Genomic DNA, 16,341 nt, shown 5'->3' on the forward strand with positions numbered 1-16,341 from the left:
TTCTGATTCACTTAGGTTTCTGGGGGGCAGGAAATAGGTATTTTCTTGAGCACCAATGCTATTTTATACCCTAAAGGGCCTGGCACTTTTATTATTAGAGAACTATCTCTGTGTCCTACCTTACATTAAAATACATCTCATATCAAACAACATTTTCCTTTGCTGGAAAAAAAACCTTGAAAATTAGTTTTTAAATTTTGCTTTTGAAATTATTTGTATTGTGATTTCTCAGCAATCATGTACATTCTTGAGAATTTCTGTGAAGTGAGGAAAACTAACTTAAATTTATTTATAAAGGTGTGAAAATTTTATTAATAAAAAAACAATGAGCGAATTGACATGATAATGTTGTTGACATATAATTAAATATTTATTAATTTTGATTTTGCTTTTTTCCCCTTGTACTTTGAGCCCTTCTTTTCTCCTTCCTTCTCCTTCTTCTTCTTTTAGGGTTCTCGGACCTTTTCAAAGCTCTCAGGTCTTAAGTACCATGCTATCTAATGAATAAAATTGTATAGCCAGCTCCTTTAGTTAGCTCCTTATGTGGGTAGACTTAACCTTACACAACTCATAAGGCTAGGTATTAAGTTGGATCATATGAAATCACTGGATTTGGGAGTTTGTTTTGTGTTTGGTAAAATATGACTAAATAGAGACAATTTCACATGATTTAACCTAATGGTTTTTGGTTGCAAATACAATACACTTTTCTCCTTGGAGACATAGAGTTAAATCGGAGAGCTAAGACCTAAACAAGCAGAGTTCTGTGCTTGTGGTAGGTGTTTGGCAAGTATTTGCAGAATGAATGCATGCATGTATCCAGGAATGACAGAACAAGATGCAAGGACGTAAACAAGAGCAAAACTGCATGATACAGACTTGTGGTAATGGAACTGGCAGAACGTATTCATCATACAATGAACCTTCACAATTACTTTCTTTTTAACCAACTCTCTCTTTTTAATTCAATTTTGTTTTGCTAGCAAGGGATTGGCATTGGCTGTAGGAGAAAGCAGTCCTGGCATATTTCACTGCTGACTCTCCTCATTAGGGAATAAAAAATGGAAATATCATAGGAGTTTAAGGAGGAAAAGAAGCATTGTGGTTCTAAGAGAGAGGAGACTTCAGAGGCTGGCAGGATTTTCATGAAGCACGTTGCTTTTCGTTTGGCAGCAAGAACTATCTCTGGAAGGTCCTGATGTTTTTCTTTCCATATGATCCTAGGGAAACAAACAGCAGCTCTTTTTTTTTTTTTTTTTTTGGCTGGCAATACTAGGAAAAAACCAAAAGATTATCAAATCTTAACGATTAATAGAACTTCAACTTCGGGTCAATCCACCCACCCATTTATTCATCCTTTTATCTTGTTGTACCATAATGTGCGAGATACTGTCTAGGTGCTGGGAGAAGAGTGAGATTTAAGATATAAGACACATTTCCAAACTAGAGGTGATGTTCATCTTGTGTCGGGTGAGTAAGTGTGATTAGTGCTGAAAGAACAAGGGGGAAAGCACTCAGGGAGCATAGACAGAGAACTGATGCCTGAAGATGCTGGAGGAGATTTCATCGGAGGTGTTAATTGACCTGGGTCCAGAATAGAGGTTTTTAACCCTGGCTATAGATTAGAATAACCAGAGGATTTAAAAGAAGAAAGGAAGAAAGAAGAAAGAAAAAAGAAAGAAAGAAAAGAAAGAAAGAAAGAAAGAAAGAAAGAAAGAAAGAAAGAAAGAAAGAAAGAAAGAAAGAGAGAGAGAAAGAAAGAGAGAAAGGAAGAAAAAGAGAACCATGGCCTAGCAATGTCCACCACAAAGGTTCTGGTTTAATTGACTTGGGCTGGATATCTGTTTTGTTATGCTCCTCTTTTTGCCCTTTTTAAAAAAGTTAACCAGGTAAATACAATGGGCAACTTGATTGAGAACAACTAGTCTCGAAGAAGTAGAAACACATAAGGAGAGGGAGGTTGGATTGGTTGACGGAGGAGAAAGTTGCAGAGCCTTTCACCCTAGGTAAACAGTATGCAAAAAGAAAAATGACGTCTTAAGGTTTTCAACCTCATGAAGGGGGTTGGCCCAGTTTGTGCGGAAAGCTGGAACTGAACATTCTGCAGAAAGCTGGATACCTGGAAGAGCTCCCTCAACAGAAAGACTCAGCAAGAAAGGTTTCACTGTGGTCTAGTGTCTCAGCAAGGAACTCGTGGACCATCATTGGTCAGGCATGAAAAGTCAACCAGAAGATACCAGTGTTTTCAAAAAAGTGATATACATATAGGAGGAGGCACCTTGATTTTCATTATCCATAAATCCAAAATGTAGAACTCAAACCAAGACATTTACATGAAAAACTGGTGCAAAGGGATGAAAACAATGGGGCTTCCCCAGAAGCAAACAACCCTAGGAATAGCTTCACTACCCAGAGTAGACAAGGTTCCCACAGGAAACAAATTCCACTGAAGACTAGGCCTGTGATGAAAAATTCTTCAGTACTCAAGGAAGAAAAAAATGCCATGAGAATGAGTACATGCAGAAACTATATATTCTGGATCAATCTGAGAGAGACTTCTATATAAACATATTTAACATGTTCAAAGAAATAAAAACAGGAAAAATCCAGTAGGCCAGGAAAGAAAAAAATAGACTTAAAACAAAACAAAACATATAGAAATTAAATTTATTTATAATTTAATTAAAATAATTTTATAATTAAAATAATTTTTAAAAATCCTCTATAGATTGGTTAAAGGGTATAGCCTATATATACATAGCTGAAAAAAAGAACTGAATAATTAGAAGACAGAGCTGAAGAAATCACAGAAAGCTGCAGAATAGTCCACATAGAGAGAAATAGGTAAAAAACAGTGGTCTTGAGTACGGATTTTTGGAGACTACTAATGCTTTTTGGAATACAGAACAGTGGGTTGACATTTTAGATACATGAGAGACAGAGATAGTATATAGGAGAAATCAATTATCCTAAAATTTCAGAGAAATCTAAACATGTATATTGTCACCATGTTGTTGAGTTTCTGTGTTTGCTAAGAAGGGCAAAAGACATTCTTGTAATATTAAAAATTTTGTAAAAAAATTTTTGTAGCAGTAGTTGAAAGTATGTTTGAATGATAAACTTGAGACTGTGAATCTTTATTTGAGGAAATTACATAATTGTTTCAGACATTTTGTTGTACAATAAACAATAAATGCTGGAGAGGGTGTGGAGAAAAGGGAACCCTCTTACACTGTTGGTGGGAATGTAAATTGACACAGCCACTGTGGAGAACAGTATGGAGGTTCCTTAAAAAACTACAAATAGAACTACCATATGACCCAGCAATCCCACTACTGGGCATATACCCTGAGAAAACCATTCAAAAACAGTCATGTACCAAAATGTTCATTGCAGCTCTATTTACAACAGCCCAGAGATGGAAACAACCTAAATGTCCATCATCGGATGAATGGATAAAGAAGATGTGGCACATATATACAATGGAATATTACTCAGCCATAAAAAGAAACGAAATTGAGCTATTTGTAATGAGGTGGATAGACCTAGAGTCTGTCATACAGAGTGAAGTAAGTCAGAAAGAGACAAATACCGTATGCTAACACATATATATGGAATTTAAGAAAAAAAATGTCATGAAAAACCTAGGGGTGAAACAGGAATAAAGACACAGACTTACTAGAGAATGGACTTGAGGCTATGGGGAGGGGGAAGGGTAAACTGTGACAAAGCGAGAGAGAGGCATGGACATATATACACTACTAAATGTAAAATAGATAGCTAGTGGGAAGCGGCTGCATAGCACAGGGTTATCGGCTCGGTGCTTTGTGACCGCCTGGAGGGGTGGGATAGGGAGGGTGGGAGGGAGGGAGACACCAGTGGGAAGAGATATGGGAACATATGTATATGTATAAATGATTGACTCTGTTATAAAGCAGAAACTAACACTCCATTGTAAAGCAACTATACTCCAATAAAGATGTAAAAAAAAAAAGTAATACAATCATTACAATTTATTATTTGTTTATAGTTCTGTTTAGATGTAGAAGTAGATTTTTAAACTGTGTGCTAAATGACACATAAAGGCTGATTTGTCCATTTCCACTATTCATTCAATCTTTATCCTCTGTTTATATGGATAATCTAGAAGTTTAGCGCAAATTAATTCAATAGCTAGTTTTCAAATTAAATAACCCCCAAATGTATATTTTTGTCCATAATAATATCAAAGGAGTTGTTCTCACCTTCATAGATTTTCTATTTTCTGATTTCACAGGCAACTCCCTTGAACTTGTATGGGCAGGAACACAAACATTGTCCATCCAGCAGAATCACATTCCCTCCATTTTGGCACGGTTGGCATTTTCTTACACTGAATTCATTGATGTAGTCTTCAATGGCTCTTTCCAAATTTTGTTTCTTTAGGTGTGCATCTTTTATTTTCACTGGAATCAGATCATATATCGGAGACAGCTGCAGGAGAGCAAAACATTTAATTTTAGGTCTTTTTCTATAGACAGAGCTTGTGCAATATTTTTCACTAAATTATTTATTCATTGCTTCATTAATTCAACAAGGGCTTATTGAATGATTATTATTGCCAGATATGATGTTAGCTTTTAAGACTGCCAGTGATCAAAACTAGTCATGATCTCTGTAATCATGGAGATCCCATTATGGAGGTAAGGACACTGATATTAAAATAATCATACAGACAAATTTAAAATGGAAACTGTGACTAGGTGCTATAAAGGACGGGTATATGTATTTTAACAATGAACAGTCAGGGATTTAAAGTTTTAGCAGGCTAATTTACTGACATATTGTGAATGCTTTTTGCTGCCTTTTTTCTGCCTCCCCTTTTCCAGAAGGTAGGCAAGTGCTTGCGATCTCTTGTCAAAGAGGTTTGTGTGTGATGCCAAGTCCAGAATGCCCCTAAAGGCAAACTCTTTACTGATTTTTTTTCTTTAAAAGCCTGAACTCATTGATAAATTTTTGTTGGGAGAAGGAGTGTGGGAAGAATGCCACCAAGGTGGGGGCATTCCTTCAGTCCAGGAAGGGGGTAGAGTTAGCATGTACCTCAAGTAGCAGGAAACCATAGCTAGATCTCTAGCAGCTATTTTGGGAAGTGGCAAAATCTTTGGAGTGCCCCTAGGGAAGGTGGCTATCAAGGAACAGGCTACAGCTTTGTCAATGACTCCGATGCTCAATCTTGGCATGGAAAGTTTGCAACCACCTGACTTCAAGTGAACTTGTAAACTTGAACAATGAGGTTATCAGGATGACCACCATGGGCTAAATACTTACATGTATCGTATCTTCATTTCCCAGACAGAAGCATCAGGACAAGCAAGAGCTACCCTGAACCCCATCCAACAAATGAATGAAGGACGAATTTTCCAGCAGCATGGAAGGATGGGATCTCAATGTCAAATTTAATTATACTAAAATAAATGAAGTAAACTGATTTATTTTGTACACTTAAATTCCTGGAGTAAGATACATAGTTGCTACCATTGAATCAGGGAAGTTTGGAAAGGCTTTCCTGAGAAAATGACTATGAAGTTGAGATTTGAGGGTGTTAAGATGGAAAGATTACTCTAGTAATATAGGGCAGAATTCAAAAAATGCTTAGTTATGTTACATATAAAACACATATAGAATATACAGGGCTATGTTTTATGTACATATGTAAAACATGTATAGAAAACTTGTATCATATGCCTATTTAATGTAAGCAAATTCAATTGTGTGACTGTAAAGGTGTTTGAGTAGATAAACTGTAAGAAATTGAGACCCTTTGGTGGCACAGTACTTTGAAATAAGAGACCACAAAATTTAGACGCAATTGGAATCGAAAGACAAGATTAAAAAATATACCACAGAACTTCCCTGGTGGCGCAGTGGTTAAGAATCCACCTGCCAATGCAGGGGACACGGGTTCGAGCCCTGATCCGGGAAGATCTCACATGCTGCTGAGCAACTAAGCCTGTGCACCACAACTACTGAGCCTGCACTCTGGAGCCTGCGAGGCACAACTACTGAGCCCGCATGCCACAACTACTGAAGCCTGTGTGCCTAGAGCCCGTGCTCCACAGCAAGAGAAGCCACCACAATAAGTCCACGCACCACAATGAAGACCCAATGTAGCCATAAATAAATAAATTTATTAAAAAAATAGTTTTATATATATATATACACACACACACACACACACACCACAAATTCCTGCCAAAGAGTAATGATGGATTAAATAAAGTCAACTAATCCTTTTTCTGAGGATGATGAGAAAAGCTGAACAAGATAAAAGTAAAATTAAAAAATTTGCTTGAAAACCCTGGAGAACTAACAAGGTAACAAAACATTACTAGGCTAAGATCTGGGAGGAGGTAGAAGTTCAGTGAGGTGAGCCCAGTACTTCTGGGTCACCAGTCCCCTTGACACATTTCCTAAATCAGGAAGAGGCAGTCGAGGAACTAAGAGGTAGAGCAGCACATTACTGGGCTGGGGAAAAAAGGTTGGAATTCAGGACAGCAAAGGTAAAAAAGCTGTGCTTTGGGTTGGGCCCCAAAGGACTGCAGCCCTAGAAGTAAAAGGGAATTGGAATTGAGGTGGTCCTGGCAAAGACTGCAGCTGGTTTTAAAATAATCCTGAGTCATTAGGACCCCAGAGGCTTTTCAGATACAAATATGTATTTCTTTTGAAGACAATAAAAGCATCTCAGGCCTCAAGCTACTCTGATAGCAATTTTTAAAGTATAATATCCAGCCCACAATAAAAGTAACTAGGTACACAAGGAAATAAGCCAACGTGAATGAGAATCAGTAGAAATAATAGAAATGAGAAACAGAGCTTGGGAATGCCAAGATTTGAGTTATCAGATGTAGACTTTAAAACAGCTATGTTTACATAAGCATAAGAGACAAGATTAAAAATTTTAGCAGAGAACTGAAAATTATTTTTAAAAATAGAAGATTTGAAAAAAAATAAACAAAGAGAATTGGAATTTGTTATTATAATATACAAATTAATGGACTGGTTAAATAGTAGATGTGACACAACTGAAGTAAAGTTAATGAATTGAAATATAGGTTAGAAGAAGATATTGACAATGAAGCATGAAGAGATACAAAGTCAGGAAATACAGAAAGACAATAGGAAACATAAAAGAGAGAGTGAGGGGATTCCCTGGTGGCGCAGTGGTTGAGAGTCCGCCTGCCGATGCAGGGGACACGGGTTCATGCCCCGGTCCGGGAAGATTCCACATGCCGTGGAGCGGCTGGGCCTGTGAGCCATGGCCGCTGAGCCTGCGTGTCCCGAGCCTGTGCTTTGCAACGGGAGAGGCCACAACAGTGAGAGGCCCGCGTACCGAAAAACAAACAAACAAACAAAAAAAACATAATATTTTACTATTTTTTGAACTTCTCCAAGAAGATAAATTTAAAAAGTGTTTCATGGTGGACTATCTATGGTTGCCTTCTGCTTAGGCAGAATATTGATATGAAAAGTCTAGGCTTTCAATTCATGAAGAAAGAAACATAGAGATATTTTAGATGGAATGCCCACCAATCTAAAAATCTGGGGGTCAATAGTTGACCTTAAAAATAGGATAAAACTATATTTTGCATCCAGCCAGTAGGACTGTGCCAACAGAGTTGATGAAGGTTTTTCAATAGTTCTAGTAAATCCAGTAGTAAATCTTCAGCAGATACTTTATTGACTTGAGATTTTAAAAGTCAGCTCTAGAATATGATGGACTCTTATTAAGACCTCCTCAGAGAACAGTCTTGGATCCGTACAAGGACAGTTGAACTCCCTTTGTAGAAATGAGAAGACAAGACACTTTAGGTGTCCATCTGAATGTAAACATCCACCTAAATCAATTTTTTTCTTGTTTGTTTGTTTTGGCCATGCAGCTTGTGGGATCTTAGTTCCCTGACCAGAGATTGAACCCAGGCCCTTGGCAGTGAAAGTGTGGAGTCTTAACCAACTGGACCGCCAGGGAGTCCTGAATCAATTCTTTTTTTATTTAAGATCTTCTGAAACAGATTTATTTCACTGAGTTCAAGATAATGAATTTAAATATTATTTAAATATGACAAAATAAAAGGGGTCTCTTCTGATTTTAATTTTATATATGGGCATGCTAATTTGGACAACTATTTTCCTCTCTTTGTCCTAGTTTTGGGACAAAATATGTGAAGACTCTCACAGATGTGCTCGCATATTTACAACTGGGTAGATTTCCACAACCTAAAGGGAGAGTACATTACAATTTTCCTGAGTTTCTCTCTCACATAAATGAAGTAGTTTTGGTGGTTTCACTCACTCTTTAAAGACAATAATGAAGAATGAAGTAACACAATTCTCTAATAACTAGTCCTATCAAAAATGTCAACATGTTGGACTTCCCTGGCAGTCCAGTGGTTAAGACTCCACACTCCCATTGCCAGGGGCATGGGTTTGATCCCTGGTCAGGGTACTAAGATCCCGCATGCTGTGTAGTGCGACCAAAAAAAAAAAAAAAAAGTCAACATGTTTATAACTCAAGTTAATCAAAAGGAAGTAGGGGGCAATCAAAGATAAATTTGACCCAAGGGAAGAAAATTGTGAAACATACAGGGAAAATTGAAAGCTATAGAAGAAAGTAGGAAAAATACTTTCTAATAATTTCAGGAACAAAACAGCAATAAAGGAAAACACATAGCCTTTATAGTTAGTTTGGGGAGAGAATGGTGAGGCTAAGTAACATTGGCATTTATATCTTTATAATTATAATGTAGCTTTTTCCCCTTAGGAATAAGCACCAAGACTGTAAAGTCCCAAAAGGTTTATAAACGGAAGACTATTATAATCAAGACACAAAAAGGAAAGGATTTCCTGACCATGAGAACTGTTCACTCTTGGTCTTATTTTCTGAGAACTTATGAACTTCCCTTTCATAAAGGCCCTTGAAAAATACAATTCTCCTGTGTTGGAAGTGGTGGTATGATGTCACCTGAAGGCAAGGGACAACTGGGGCAGAAGGAAGGGAACCAACAATTTCTGTGCAACTATTTTGTACCAATCTGAGCTATAGTCTCTATACAAGGAATCACATTAAATCCTCAAATAAACGTGGAGCCCTGGAGAATTCAGTGTTGCAGAAGTCAGAAAATATTACACATCTAGTGAGGAGCAGAGACTCAGACTCAGCCCGGTTGGTCTGATGCCCCCTCTGTGCCTTTCTTCTACACCATGCTTCTTTCAGGGATGGGACGGGAGTGCATTTGAATGCTCACGTCTCCTTCAGATGAAGTTAACTGTTCATCTGAACCAGCAATTACATTTAGGAAGAAAATGACAAAATCTTCTATTTGAAAATAAATATTTCTTACTTTTTGATTTATGAGCACTGGAGCATCGTTTAAGGAAGAGGCCCAATTTACAAAGTCAGTCACATTAATCATCCTGGCTCTTCTGAGAAGCTTCTCTTTCAGTTCAGTTGCATATTTTCTTGTTCCTCCTCTTATGAATGAAATAACATCATCGATGAGGCTTTCACTCGTGATGTTTTCTGAGAAGAGAAAGAAGATATAAGTGAAGCATGTATAGTTCTGTGATATCTGATAGACATTTATTGAACCCCTTTCATAAGGTATAGTCTAGTACATTTATTGAATTTTATTTATAAATATTACTTATGTAATTTTTTTCACCCCAAATATCCAAGGGTCATTTTTATTAGTAGTCAATTATAGATTCCAATCATCTTTTTAAAGAAAATATAAATGGTATGACGCTTGAGATACACTAATAATTTAAAGTTCATCACCTAAGCACATGCACACATGGGAACACGACTCTTGAATGGATACATTTGTTGTTGCAGACTTAGCTTCGTAATTATATTTTGTATAAGTTTGCTTTAAACTGTTTTAATATTATAAAAAACTTCAGAGTATAAAAAAGAATAAAGTAAAAAACATAATTTCTTTCCACCCCTATTTTTACATTATTTCTCCCTCAGTCTCTCCCAGACTAAACTGCTTTAAAAAAGTTTTGGTGAATCATTTAGAGTTGTGAATTTTTTGAACTAAAAAGTAATTTCAAGGTGATTTTTGTTCATCCTTCCTTATTTCTATAGATGAGAAGACTGAGCCTCAGAGAGATGGAGTGACTAGCCCAAGGTCACACAGTAAGCTTAATGGCCAAATTTTGAAATTACGACATTTGATGGCAAGGTCAGTTTTCTTTTCACTTCATCAGTAGTTTCCAAGCATGGCCACATGTTAGTGGCTGGTATGCTTTTAAAAATATTAGGTTTTCCTCTCTTCTACTTCTCCACTATCAGCTGACCCTTTTTTTTTTTTCTACATCTTTATTGGAGTATAATTGCTTTACAATGGTGTGTTAATTTCTGCTTTATAACAAAGTGAATCAGCTATACATATACATATATCCCCATATCTCCTCCCTCTTGCGTCTCCTTCCCACCTCCCTATCCCACCCCTCTAGGTAGACACAAAGCGCTGAGCTGATCTCCCTGTGCTCTGTGTCAGCCGACTCTTTAAATCACTCTTTAAGTGAGTCTCAAGCATTTGTATTTCTGAGAATGCTCTCAAGTATTTCTGATTAGAGTAAAAATTGAGAACTCCAGCACTACCTCATGCTTATAAATCTGCTAATGATTAACAACAGAAGTAATATTTATATCAAAAAATTATATTTTTAAAAATGTTATGCACTGATTTATTGTTAAGGATGGATTAGGTATTTTCTTTTTTTCACCCAGTTTTATTGAGATATAATCACGTACAATACTGTATAAGTTTAAGGTGTACAGCATGATGACTTGACATACATATATATTGCAAAATGATTATCACAATAAGTTTAGTTAACATATATTACCTCATATAGTTACAAAAATTATTTTTTCCTTGTGATGAGAACATTTAGGATCTATTCTCTTAGCAGCTTTCAAATACATCACACAGCAGTGTTAACTATAGTCATCAGGTTGTACATTACATCCCCAGTACTTATTTATCTTATAACTGGAAGCTTGTACCTTTTGACCAATTGGGTGAAGGTGAATTAGGGATTTTGAGTCAGGTGGAAGATTGAGTTAGGGAGATGGCTTTGGCCTTCTCCTTTCTTGATGGACACAGACAGCACTGCCACTAGGCCATTTGGAAGCTTTGTTAAAATTAGGGGGAAAAAAGAGAACTTTCCTCAAGATATTTCTCTACCATCGGGCTTCTACCATTGCCATGATAAAAATATAAATCTACAATGACCACAGTGTGAATGGTTGTATTCCCCAGAGCTGTGCAGTTCATGACCTGCACAATGATGATACCATTGAATACATGTCCCCAGGTTACTTGTGTTTATAATGGTTTGGGAACCACTGTGAAGGTAAAATAGCTTTTGGGAATTCCCTGGCAGTCCAGTGGTTAGGACTCTGTGCTTTTACCACCGAGGGCCTGGGATCAGTCCCTGGCCAGTGAACTAAGATCTCACAAGCTGGTGTGGCTTGGCAAAAAAAGAAAAGAAAAAAAAAAAGATAAAATAGTTTTTAAGCACTTTCAGTTTGTTGTTGTTGTTTTTTATAAAGAGGGGAGACAACAAAGAAGGCTCATAGTGACAGGGCAGTGCTCATTGACCTTTCCTCCTTCTTTTCACCCTAGTAAGTTAGGCCATACTTACGAAATTTATCACCACTCCTCTTTAAGCAATTGTCTGAATTAATATTTCCTGCGATTTCAATTCCAGCATTCAGAGATAAATCCAGATTAAACCCGAGGCATCTCTGTATATCCCTTAGTTCAACACCTGTTTAATATATTTAGTTAGAAATTATTAGATTATGTCTATCAACGTCATAAATAAATTCCAATTTTGCTATTTTGTAAGAAACATACTTACTTGGATTCCTAGACATTATTACTGAACTCAAATGCAAGGTTATATCTGCCCTGCTTTGCCCTCATATTAGAATCTAATGGTCTCCTTTGACTTTGCTTGTCAACTTAATGGTGAAGGACCGATAAATTTACCCCTTGTTAAAAGGGACATGAGTCAGACAAGGGTGGTTATAGTCCATCCTTACCTCTAATACCATAAAAGGGAGACAATATCTAACATGTATTGAATGATTATATGCCCAGCATCATTCTAAGCATCTTGTGTAAATCAACTAATTTAATCCTCTTATTGACTTTCTGAGATAAGTTTTATTATTATCCTCATTTTACAGATGAGCATGAGGAATAACAAAGCAGTTAAGGAACCTGCTGATGGTACTCAGTTAGTAATTAGCCAAGTAGGTACTAGAAACAAGAGCTGTCTGGCTATTAAGCACTTCTCTGCATCAACTTCATAATTTGGTCATGGGATGCATCAACATCTCCTGATCCTCTTTGGAAGACTCAGTTCATCATTGAGGTAGCTAGTTTGTTGCTTTGGGCAGATGGCTTAAATATATGACACTTTATTCTGGTCCTACTAATGCTGTTTAGTAGACATTGGTCTTGGGAGCTGACTCATTGTGGTGTGTGGTTGCTCCAGTTATAACGAAGAAAAATCCCAATATTTACTCAAGTATATAATTTATTGTCTATTCTCCTGATTTAAAAGAGGAAATTATTTCTTCATTTTAAGAGTAACTTCCCAGGTCTGAGCGTATTGATCATATCAGTTTTTGCTCTTATTTATCACTTCAGATCACACACACACATACACACATGTATACAAACACGTGGTTGTTTGTCCTGGAAGCCAAAATGCTCTACGAAAAAGGAAAGGGAGAAGTTAAGTTAATCCCAGGATCCCATGGTGAGATGTAGAAGTAGAGATCTGAGGCATTTAGTCATTCATTCATTCAACGAGTATCTTTTGTGTACCCCCAATTACTGAGAACTTAAGAAATATCCAGTGGAATTTCCCATGGTAAAGGAGGAGGGAGGATAAAAATGGAAGATAATGCTAGAAATTCAGAATACTAGATTTCCAACCTTAACCTAAGAAGCATGAGAATTCTGATTCGAAGATGAGGATGAAAATACCTAAGTGACCCCCTAAAGCTTAGATTCTCTACCTCAGCTGTGGACCTCTCCACGACCAGACGGAGTCTGGATGCCCCAAACTGCAGGACGTGGCTTGGATCTTGGGTGTGGCAAAGCAGAGAAGTGAGAAGAATGACTTCCTCTTCAAAGACCCAGAGTCCACCTAATGATCTTTGTCTACTAAGGCCAGAAGGTAAGTAGATATAAGTAGGTAGCTCTGAGTTGTCCAAGATGAAAGATTTCAACCCATGGAGTTTTTTCACCAAAGCAACTCTTAGCCTGAAGAGTTCTTTGTGTTTTGATCACCCTTGCTGAGCCTTTCTCTTCTGATTTTCAAGTTACTCAAGACACATTCCTCTTGTGCCCCTCTCCCATGTGATATCTATCAATATAGCCTACTGGGCAGGGCTCCTAGAGACCCCATTATGCCGTCTCACTGGAATAACCTTGTGAGGCAGTATAAACCAAGAAACCTCATACTCTAGTCCCCCTGGAAATGCATCTACCGGCCCAAGACTAGACTGAGGCATCAAGAGCAACTGGTTCTGGCCATTCATATTTGTTTCATCCTTAAAGGGTTTATCCACAGTGGGGACAGTGTCAGGCTTTAAGATCAGAGCTGAATCCCATCTTTTGCTTGACACAGCCAGAGGCTAAGGAGAAAGAGCCATGGAAGTGCTTTTGGCAACACTTCCTTCCCTAAGAGACACAACCCAAATCTTTGAGGGCAGAGAGAGGAGCTATGCTGGCATCTTTCACCTCTTTAAAGAGTGCTGTAACTAAGCCTTAATTAATCACAAAATAAATATTAAAACTTATTAACATAGAAACTTGGCATCTAGTTTATTCTTAAAAGGCTTTGAGGAAGTCTTTAGGTCAGGATGGTAATTCTGTAGCACATAGGCCTATCCTGTGCATATGGCAGACACTGATGATCAATCATAGACTCTTTTCCATGATTCAAGTGTGGTCAGAAACCTATTTATGGACCCAATTCAACTACCACCCCATAGTTAGAATTGTCATCATATGAGGTAAAACGAATTTTCCACTTTTGCTTTAGGCTTACATGTTGTTAACATTGTTTCTTCCTTCCTCTCTTAGAGAAAATTTAGAACATTTCCTTTACAATTCTGAAGAATACTTTGGAAGATAATTGGCATACATATAATTGAACCAGTCTATGGATTAAGCAAGAGGTTATGTAAATGACGTCTTTTGTACTTTTCACCTTTTAAATAGTATTTCACTAAAAGCAGCACCACCAAATAATATTATATTGCAGTACGATTTTGTGCATTTCTCAGTAGTGCTGCTGAGAAGTGCAGGGCCAAGTCATCTTGTTTGAGGTGGAAGTCAATTTGCTGTTTGATAGGATTTTAGAGGCCAAAGGGCAGGGAGAGAGTTCTCTCAAAGAAGCAGGTTACAAAACTCTAAAGCCTTTAACCATTGGAAGAGGATAACACTAGAAATAGTTGATGGTTACAACAATGTTGGAAGTTAGAACTCTATTTCTAGCTATACCTTTCTGTTTCATGGAAGTTTTATCCACAACATATATTAGTTCATAGAGTCCTCCTAGAGTCCCAGAGCTACTGTAGTGGGTTCCATAGGTTTCCAAAAATGCAAAATATTCCCCCTTTTCATAGGTAGCTGGTAGAGCTTTTATAGAATCCAAGAAAGTTGTTGCCAGCATGACGTCCCGAGTTCTCATCACAAATCTTCCCAGGTGTATGGCTCCTTTTACATGCAGAAATATTTTTTCCTTTGTTGTAGAGCCGAAGAAAAGAAATATGAGTTTTATCACCATTATTTTGAATTCAAAAATCACAAAATTTAGAATTTCCATAGTCAATACGTTTTTAGCAGTGACCGCAAGATATCGCTTTAACCCACTTGGAATGGCAAACTTAAAATCATATCAAAACTGTTGATGAAGACGTGCAGAACCTGGAACTCTCTCACAGTGCTGGTGGAAGGGTAAAATGGTACAACCACTCTGGAGAACTGTTTGGCAGTATCTTGTAAAAGTCAACACACATCTACCCCAATGGCCAGCAACTTCACTTCTACGTAAGATCAGTAAAAGAGTAGTTCACAAAAAGATCTGTATGAGACTTTTATAGTGGCTTTGGTCAGAATAGCTTAAAATGGAAAATGACAAATGTCCACTGACAGGGGAGTTAATAGATAAATTGTAGTCTATTCACACAAAGGAATACTAGTTAGCAATAAAAGGGAACAAACTACTGATACAGGCAAAAATATAAATAAATCTCAAAAATATTATACTGAGGGCTTCCCTGGTGGCGCAGGGGTTGAGAGTCCCCCTGCCGATGCAGGGGACACGGGTTCGTGCCCCGGTCCGGGAAGATCCCACATGCCACGGAGCGGCTGGGCCTGTGAGCCATGGCCGCTGAGCCTGCGCGTCCAGAGCCTGTGCTCCGCAGCGGGAGAGGCCACAACAGTGAGAGGCCCGCATACCGAAAAAAAATATATATATATTATACTGAACGAAAAAGTCAGGCACCAAAGAGTATATACTGTATGATTCTATTTATATGAAGTTGTAGAACAGGTGAAACTAAGCTGTGGTCAGAGAAATCTGGTCAGTAGTTGCCTCTCAGGCAGTAGGGGATTGATGCAAAGGGCATGAAGGAATTTTCTTGAGGTGATGGAAATATTCTACATCTTGTTTAAGGAGGTGGTCACAAAGGTGGATACAATAGTCAAAACTCATCATGGAACTAAATGCGCAAAATATTTTCATTTTATTGTATGCAAATTACACCTCCCTAAGTTGACTTAAAAATGTTAACAATGGAAGGAAATGTAGACGCTATATATGAAGCCCAATTTTATTTTACACATGAGGAAACTCTGATACAAAGGTATCAAATTATTTGCCCCAAATCACACAGAGTCTGTGGCAGAGATTTGTCCCAAAAATCTAGGTCTCAGGTCTCTCTGTGCCTTCTACTAAGTCCTCTCAGTTTTTGATAACAGGAGGGACAGATAATATTTTAAGCTGTGGCTTTCAAGCCAATCTAAACACCTCAGCAGTTAATGTTCCCAGGGATGATGGCTTAAATTTCCAAAGGAAAACTGGGGCGGTCACAAAGAACTATGTGATTTAATGCTATAGACTGTCCTGGCCAAAACTAAACTACAACTGACATCCATGATTTTGTGGAAGGTTCTTTTGAAGTTCTCCTGCTGTAGTTGTGGTTAGCACGTGTTGATTGCATAGGAGTTTAATACGTTTTATTATTTTTTTAAAGGTACATCT

General features: G+C 37.6%; 1 protein-coding gene across 2 annotated transcripts in view; it reads right to left on the reverse strand.

Moving 5' to 3' along the window:
* Positions 1-935: 935 nt before the first annotated feature.
* The window catches only part of C9 (complement C9), a 49,458-nt gene continuing 34,052 nt past the window's right edge, over positions 936-16,341 (reverse strand). The window contains exons 7-11 of one of the 2 annotated variants that reach the window (XM_067730570.1): positions 14,577-14,817; positions 11,695-11,820; positions 9,378-9,556; positions 4,245-4,473; positions 936-1,220 (exon numbers count right to left, since the gene is read on the reverse strand). In XM_067730570.1, the coding sequence (XP_067586671.1) occupies positions 4,258-4,473; positions 9,378-9,556; positions 11,695-11,820; positions 14,577-14,817 (762 nt within the window). In that variant the 3' untranslated portion in view covers positions 936-1,220; positions 4,245-4,257. Of the gene's footprint in view, positions 1,273-4,244; positions 4,474-9,377; positions 9,557-11,694; positions 11,821-14,576; positions 14,818-16,341 lie in introns of both variants that reach the window. The other variant, XM_067730569.1, reaches the window with a different exon arrangement.

Source organism: Pseudorca crassidens, chromosome 3, assembly GCF_039906515.1.
Source record: "Pseudorca crassidens isolate mPseCra1 chromosome 3, mPseCra1.hap1, whole genome shotgun sequence".
Classification (NCBI taxonomy): Eukaryota; Metazoa; Chordata; class Mammalia; order Artiodactyla; family Delphinidae; genus Pseudorca; species Pseudorca crassidens.